General features: G+C 44.5%; 1 protein-coding gene across 1 annotated transcript; it reads left to right on the top strand.

Moving 5' to 3' along the window:
• Window positions 1-4,390: 4,390 nt before the first annotated feature.
• On the top strand, window positions 4,391-5,428 carry LOC135708851 (uncharacterized). The gene is made up of 2 exons (XM_065231032.1): window positions 4,391-4,536; window positions 4,576-5,428. Exons 1-2 carry the CDS (start codon window positions 4,406-4,408, stop codon window positions 5,426-5,428), a joined length of 984 nt encoding a protein of 327 aa, XP_065087104.1. The 5' UTR covers window positions 4,391-4,405.
• Window positions 5,429-8,319: the final 2,891 nt, after the last annotated feature.

Here is an 8,319-nt window from a genome sequence, read left to right as displayed (position 1 = left end):
TTAAGAAAACTTTTAAGAAAAACTGCTGGAAAATCTTCTGGTAATGCCCGTCGGTCTGGGCCCATAACCTATCGGAATTGAAAAGACGTCTTGATAGGTTGAGTTACGATAATGGAATGAATAAATTTATTTAACCTTTCATTATCATGACATACTAACTATATCGCGGATTACTTTGATTCCAATAGGATTGAACTCTTAGAGCGGTGAAACGTCATCACTGCACACTTTGGAACGCTGATGATGAGCTTATTGCGACGGCAGAGCTTGAAGACGATGACAATCCTCAATCGAGTGAACAATGACGTATAGCTTAAGATCATCTGCATAAACGAGCTTGCATTTAACTCCTAACAAAGCTGCTCGTTGAAGAAGGACGTAAAAAAACTGGACCTAGGTTACTTCCCTGTGGTACTCCAGAGGTGCTGGTAAACGTAAAAGAGACACAAGATCCTAGTCATACTCGAAGAGTTCATCCAGTCAAGTAGGAATGTGACCACGACCTAAGTTGCTCAAACGCTCCTAGTCGGGAAAGCTTGCATAGCAAACCTTCTGGTCGATTTTGTCGAATGCGGCTTTCAGATCAGTAATTATATATGACGTCGACTTGTGCCTAATCCTCCATCGCGGTAATGCATGTACTGGTGAAATCCAAAAGGTTAGTAGCTACCGATCTACTGGGAATAAGTCCATGCTGGTCAGTTGAAATGTAGTTCTTCGAGTGATTCAGGACAAATTCGCTCTAGATGATCTCAAACAGCTTGGACGCTGCTGAAAGACTGGTGATACCTCGAAAGTTCTTAATATCCCGTTTATTGCCAGCTTTGAAAACAGGAAACAAATATCCGACTGCTTCCACAATGTTGTGAATTTTCCTTGCTCAAAGGATGCATTAAATATGGCTGCTCAAGGTTCTGCTAAGGCAGCTGAGCAACGGCAGAGCACCACTGCCAGAATTCCATCTGGACCAGGAGAGAGTGAGGTTTTCAGTCTCCTTGCTGCCGAAAGTACCATATCCCGAGTTACTTCGGATGTGCTCAGTTCCACCATAGAGCTAACTCTAAGACTAGAAGCTCCCGAAATAACGTGCTCAACTTTTTGGCTCAGCTCTGGTACTCTCTTCGGTCCCAAGCTAATCGATTCACCCCTCGAAATATAGGAAAAACCAATAACCCCTCATTTTATCTGTCAAACTTTCATAGCGAATCAAAACAAACATTGCGTAGTACTAGAATTTCGACTAGAATGGGGTAAGTTAATTGTTTGCTTGGGACCAATAGGCTAGTCAAGTAGTGAGCCAAATTAAAATCGTTAGTTTCGTATTGATTGTTGGTTCCACTAAGTCACTAGCCGTATCAGAGGCAGCAGATTAAGCTTCAACGTCACTTGTTTTTTTTTTTATCGAAAATAGATGCAAAGTGTTTAGCACGCTTCGCTAAGAGAAGTGGACTCTTTCCCATCGAGTAGCAAGTTGGACGGTATACTCGTATCTTTTCTTTTGCTGTTGACAAAGCTCCAAAAATTTCGGGGGTTACGCCGCAAATTCTACTGGACTCTGAGGACGTGTGATTTGTACAAGGCACTGTTAAGTTTAATGTAAGCGATACTGGCACGCTTGAAGTCACGCTGAGGAGTACTCCAAGCTGGGGAAATTGATCGTCTTTTGAGAGGAGCATTTGATTCCAACCAATATTGAATAATGCTACATAAACGCACGCACAGTCATCTTATCAACATCAATGCATTCAATGCAATCGACGGGAAATTCTTCTCAGACATTATCAACGTCCGCACGTACCGCAGTGCGAACACAGATTCGGACCACTACCATAGAGGTAACTCTAAGACTAGAAGGTCCCGAAATAACATGCTCAACTTTTTGGCTCAGCAAAACAAACATTGCGTAGTACTAGAATTTCGACTAGAATGGGATACGTTAATCGTTTGCTTGGGACCAATAGGCTAGTCAAGTAGTGAGCCAATTTGAAATCGTTAATTTCGTATTGATTGTTGCCACTACCTAGTTGCAGTATGCATGCGCTCAAAACTCTCGACAGTGCATAACACCCGTCGAATTCGAACGCCGCGACCCAACATTGAGAACTACGCGCAGCAGCTGTAAGTTGCACTACCCACGGAAGAGCAGCTTGGCGCAGCTTCTCTTGAAGATGGCTGGAGGGACATCCGTTCCGCCATAGGTAGTACTGCTGCAGTGGCACTAGGTACTGCAATCCCGGACCGAAGAAATGACTGGTTTGACGGCGAATGCAAACTGTTAGTAGAGGAGAAGAATGCAGCACGGGCGAGTATGCTGGCGCTGATACAGACAAGCGCGGAACAGACAAAACTCGGTTTTCCGAAGGAAGAAGCGTCAGCAGAATGACCGAGATCGCGAGGCGATGGAAAATCTGTACCGCGTAAACGACACACGGAAGTTCTACGAGAAGCTAAATAGTTCGCGCAAAGGCTACGTGCCGCAAGCCGATTTGTACAAGGACTTGGACGGCAACCTTCTCACGAACGAGTGTGAGGTGATTGAGAGGTTGAAGCAGTACTATGATGAGCACCTCTACGGTGAAGCAGCAGAAAACGAAGCTGGCACGGCAACATACCTTGGAGCATGCGCAGAAGACGACAGGCTATCGGCTCCTGATCTTCAAGAAGTTGAGGAGGATATTGGTTGACTGAAGAACAACAAGCAACTGGTGTAGATCAACTACCAAGTGAGCTATTAAAATACGATGGTGAAGCACTGGCTAGAGTGCTGCACTGGGTAATTTCCAAGATTTGGGAGGAGGAGATATTACCGGATTAGTGGATGGAAGGTGTCGTATGTCCAATCTACAAAAAGGGTGACAAGTTGGATTGCTGCAACTACCGCGCGATCACACTGCTGAGCGCCGCCTACAAGGTAATCTCCCAAACTCTATGCCGCCGCCTGTCACCATTTGCAAGAGAGTTCGTGGGGCAATACCAGGCGGGATTCATGGGTGCCCGCGCTATCACGGACCAAATTTTCGCGATTCGGCAGGTTCTGCAGAAATGCTGCGAATACAACGTGCCCATACATCATTTGTTTGTTCATCGATTTCAAATCCGCATACGACACAATCGATCGAGATCAGCTATGGTAGATTATGCACGAGTACGGATTTCCGGATAAACTGACGCGATTGGTCAAATGATGTGCGTTGTTTGATTATCGGGTCACTCTCGAGTCCCTTTGAATCTGCTTGGAGGCGAACCAGCCCAAGGCTGAAAGCCTCCCTAATAAAGTTAAATTAATTAATTAATCCCTTTGAATCTCGAAGGGGGTTACGGCAGGGTGATGGACTTTCGTGTCTGCAATTCAACATCGCGTTAGAAGGTGTGATCAGAAGATCTGGGATAGACACGAGTGGCACAATCTTCAGGAAGTCCATCCAGGTTCTTGGCTTCGCCGATAACATTGACATCATGGCACGGAACTTTGAGATGATGGCGGAAACGTACATCAGACTGAAGGCTGTAGCTAGGCGGATTGGACTTGCCATCAACGCATCAAAGACAAAATACATGAAAGGAAGAGTTTCTAGGGAAGACAATGTTAGCCTCCCACCCCGAGTTCAGATTGATGGTGATGTTCGTGTATTTGGGCTCACTGGGGACCGCCGAAAATGATACCAGCAGAGAAATTTAAAGACGCGTTATGGCAGGGAATCGTGCCTACTTTGGATTCCGGAGAACGCTCCGGTCGAATAAAATTGGCGCCGCACGAAGTTGACTATCTACAAAACGCTGATTAGACCGGTCCTCTACGGCCACGAGACTTGGACTATGCTCGTGGAGGACCAACGCTCCCTAGGTGTTTTCGAACGGAAAGTGTTGCGTACCATCTACGGTGGAGTGCAGATGGATGACGGAACGTGGAGGAGGCGAATGAACCACGAATTGCACCAGCTGCTGGGAGAACCATCCATCGTCCACATTGCAAAAAATGGGCGACTACGGTGGGCTGGGCACGACAACTCAGTGAAAATGGTTCTAGAAAGCGATCCAACAGGAATAAGAAGAAGAGGCGCGCAGCGGGCAAGGTGGATCGACCAAGTAGAAGGCGACCTGCGGACCCTTCGCAGACTACGAGGCTGGCGAAGTGTGGCCATGAATCGAGTAGAGTGGAGACGAATTCTTCGGACTGCAGAGGACAACAAGCCTGATTGGTAAAATAAGTAAGCATTTAAACCCATCGGCCCAGTCTTGATCAAAAACATACTGCAGTAATGAGACATAAAGACTGGACACGGGAAAAATGCGACACTTTGTTTTGGGTGTAACTTTTTATCGTAAAAATTAATGAAGTGGGTAAAAATTAGTTTGTAATACTAGTTTGGAGTGTTATGTTTATATCTGTCAAGTAGTTTTCAAGATGCATTCGAAACAAGAAGAGCTACGCCAGCAAATCTTGGGCGCGGTGATCGATAATCCTGGTCAGTCGCACAGATGGATCGGCAAAAGGCTTGGAATCCACCAGTCCACCGTGTCCCGCGTTGTGAAGATGTCCCAGATGACGAAGACCATCGAGCGGTGCACTGGAAGCGGCCGAAAACCGAAAACGGAATACCCAGAGAAGGCGCGGAAGATAAGGCAGTACTTTAAGAATAACCCGAACCTTTCCACCCGAGACGTGGCCAAAAAGATCAATTCGTCGAAGTGGTTCGTCCAGCAGACCATGAAGCGGGCTGGGCTACGTGTTTTTAAGGTCAGGAAGGCGCCAAACCGGACTGACAAGCAAAACACGGTGGCCAAATTGCGTGCGCGGAAGCTGTACCGTGAGTGGCTGGTCAAGCCAGGCTGTCTCGTCATGGACGACAAGACATACATCAAGGCGGACACCAAACAAATCCCCGGCCTCGAGTTTTTTGTCGGTACGACCCGCATGGAGGTTCCGGAAAAGTTCTGGAAGAGAAAGATGGACAAATTCGCGAAGAAGTACCTGTTGTGGCAGGCGATCTGCGAGTGCGGACGGTACAGCAAGCCGTTCGTTACAACCGGCACCATAAACGGGCAGATTTATCGAGAGGAATGCTTGCAGAAGCGCTTGCTGCCCTTCCTCCGCTCTCACCGTGGTCCCACGCTGTTCTGGCCGGATCACGCTTCGTGCCATTACGCCAAGCCTGTAATGGATTGGTACGAAGCGAAGGGCGTTAATGTGATCCCGAAGGAGGTGAACCCGCCAAATACACCAGAACTTCGTCCGATCGAAAAGTTTTGGGCGATAATGAAGAAGAAGTTGAAGAAAAGCGGAAAAACATTCAAAACCCATGAAGCTTTGAAGAAAAACTGGGAGAAATTGTGTAAGGAAGATGGGCAAAGCCTCGCCCAAGATCTCATGAGCAGTCTTAAGAGAAATGTACGAGCATTCGGCTTGGGGAAGAAATTCAATAGATAAATAATGCCAAAACATAGCTAATATATAGTTATTTAATCCCTGAAAATTTGAGAAGTATCCGATTTAAAATGAATTTTTAGTGATCATTTTTGTGTGTCTCTTTTTTGTGTGCCTCATTTTTTCCGAGTCCAGTCTTTAATCAATTTTCTTGAAGTCTAGAAGCCCTGCTCTATCATCCACGTTGCAAGCCAGTCAAATGGAGCAGGTAGCGACATAATTAAGGAAGGATGGTGAGCATCAATAGGTAAAAGCGGTACAGCGGATTCGTCGATATTGAAATCAATTTCACCGTTGCAAAATACCAAATCCAGCGTGCGGCCAAGTTCATTTCGGACTGTATTGTGTTGACTGAGCTTAACAAAATCCATTCCATCAACGATAGCAATACTTGCAGCGGTCAGCGAAGATGTTTCGGTGAGGTAGACCCTGTTGTCATCGATTCCCCACTGAAGACGAGGCTGATTATAATCGCCACACACAAGAATCTTATCATCACAAGATGCCTTGTCGCACAACTCTTTGACTGAAACATATCTTTTTCTTCTTCTTCTTCTTCTTCTTCTTCTTCACATTTCAAGCTTATTGCATATCGCATATTAGCTTATTGCTTGCTCTCAACTTAGTGTTCTAGATTCACTTCCACAGTTATTAATTGAGAGCTTTCGATGCCTGTACCATTTTTGCATTGATATGATTCACACAATCATACTTCTATGCCCAGGGAAGTCGAGAAATTTTCCAACCCGAAAAATTCCTAGACCGGACCGGGAATCGAACCCAGCCGCCTCCAGCATGGTCTTGCTTTGTAGCTGCGCCTTTACCGACTGAGCTAAGGGACGCCCCTTGACTGAAGCATATGCGCTGCCATAACTTCAACATCGTGACTTCGGTCGGGTGGGATGTACACAGCGCATAAATATAGTCCATAGCCATGTAGCCATGACTCAGCTTCATCACAATTCGGTTATGGTAGAAGACATAATCGTTCAACAGGACGTTTCAAGAAACCGCTACTGGTCTTGAGTGTGACTACTCTAACAACGGCATGCGGTCCAGGGTGCAGCTGGTGAATTCTGGCCATTTTCCATCGCAGTGGCGGTTGGCTATCATCCTGAATCACCACTAGTTTTCCTATCTCAATTTTTACTGCGGGTTTCCAACGTTTCATCCTACCTTGAAGTTGAGCAAGATATTCCCTCTTCTATCTTTTCCAAAACTGTTGGGCTTTTTGTTGAACAAAATGCCATTGTCTCAAACGATTCGTGGGAATATCAGTGAAATCACATTCTGGTAGGCTCTGTAGCGATGAACCAATAAGAAAATGAGCTGACGTTAATGGTTCTAAGTCCCCAGGATCTTCCGTCAATTGCGTTAAAGGTCGCGAATTAGGGCAACCTTCAATCTGAGTGATCAGAGTGTTCATGTCTTCGAAGTTCAGAACGCTATCTCCCATCAGCGAAACACGTAGTAGCCAGGTCCAAAAATCTGAGTCGAATTGATGCTATCGTCAAGTCCGGTTTCAATCTAGATGATAACGTCATACTCGCAATCAGCAGCAGCCAGGAATAGATCATCAATTTTTGTCCGAATACTTCGTACATTTTGGTAGTACACCCAGATTCGATTTCGAACCAGGCGGTTGTTGCTCTTGAGGTGGTGAGGCGCTCGAAGCAATGGGTGATTCAGGAGCGGAACATACTTGCCTTGAGTTGCAGGTTGGAAGACGTCTTCTCCAAGAATTTTTATAAAGTGGTTCAGTGAATATAATTTTTTAGACCGGCCATGCTTTACGCTGTGCCAATATGGTCTAGTTGTTGCACTACCAGGAAAAAAGCACTTCAAAGGATTCAGAACAAACTTCTGAAGATGATTTTGAAGTTGCCTCTCTGGTACAGAACTACCGAGGTACATAGAATTTCGAATGATGAGACTTTAGACCAAATGTCCAACAAAATAATTAATAATTCCAGGCCAAAATCGTTGCAATCTTCAATTGCTACGATTAATTCCCTTTATACTTAGATAAGATTTAGTGTTAGTTTTTAGTTTTAAGATGTCAATTGTTATACAGACATGCAGGTTAAAAAACCTGTTTAAAATACTGAAATGCCAAGGCAGGAACAATGTAAAAACACTTAGTTATATAACATAACAATTAAGGCTGATAAGTAACTGTAGTAACTGGAGCACCTAGGTTAAAATGATATGTAATTTATTTTGAATTTGGAACAAATAAAGAGTTAATAAAAACTATGTTTTTTTCAGAAGAATTGAATATAAATTCGACTGGTTGTACCACAGATTCCGTATTTTATTTCGTAGTTACTAATCCATAGCCTCAAGCTAACTAGCACTAGAAGCGAAAAATGTAAGGGATTATAATTGTACCAACTAATGCTATGAAAATTAAACGAATGCTTTACATTTGATCGAATCAATTATCTCCAATTATTCATCCAACGAGCCAGAAACCTTTCAAGCTTTTAACGTAATGATTGTGCATATATGATATACACTGTTCGTTTGTGACCTATTCGGGTTGGTTGTAATTATTTTTTTTTGTTCCTGTTACTGTGTAGCTTCCACAGCTGTGATTCGAAATCATTTCTCACATTCACACCAACTTTCATTCACTGTACAACAACCGAATGATTACCATCAGCGGTGGCACTATGCATTTCCCAACACCCCCAACTGTGGAATTTGAGTTACGGATTCCATTCAACGAGCATCGTTCAAATGTGCTAGGTATTCAACAATCATTGTAGATTATCTGCAATAAAACTGTTACTTCCGCCACTCTGGAACACATCAATCAATCATACACCACCAGTGTAAACCCAATGGAGTTCACCGGTCGTCCCATGCCGTTCCCATCCACTGAAAATGAT

Source organism: Ochlerotatus camptorhynchus, unplaced genomic scaffold (genome assembly GCF_037179485.1).
Source record: "Ochlerotatus camptorhynchus isolate MF236.1 unplaced genomic scaffold, CSIRO-AGI_Acam_v1.1 ptg000033l, whole genome shotgun sequence".
Lineage (NCBI taxonomy): Eukaryota > Metazoa > Arthropoda > Insecta > Diptera > Culicidae > Ochlerotatus > Ochlerotatus camptorhynchus.
This window is presented reverse-complemented; position numbering and strand designations above follow the sequence as displayed.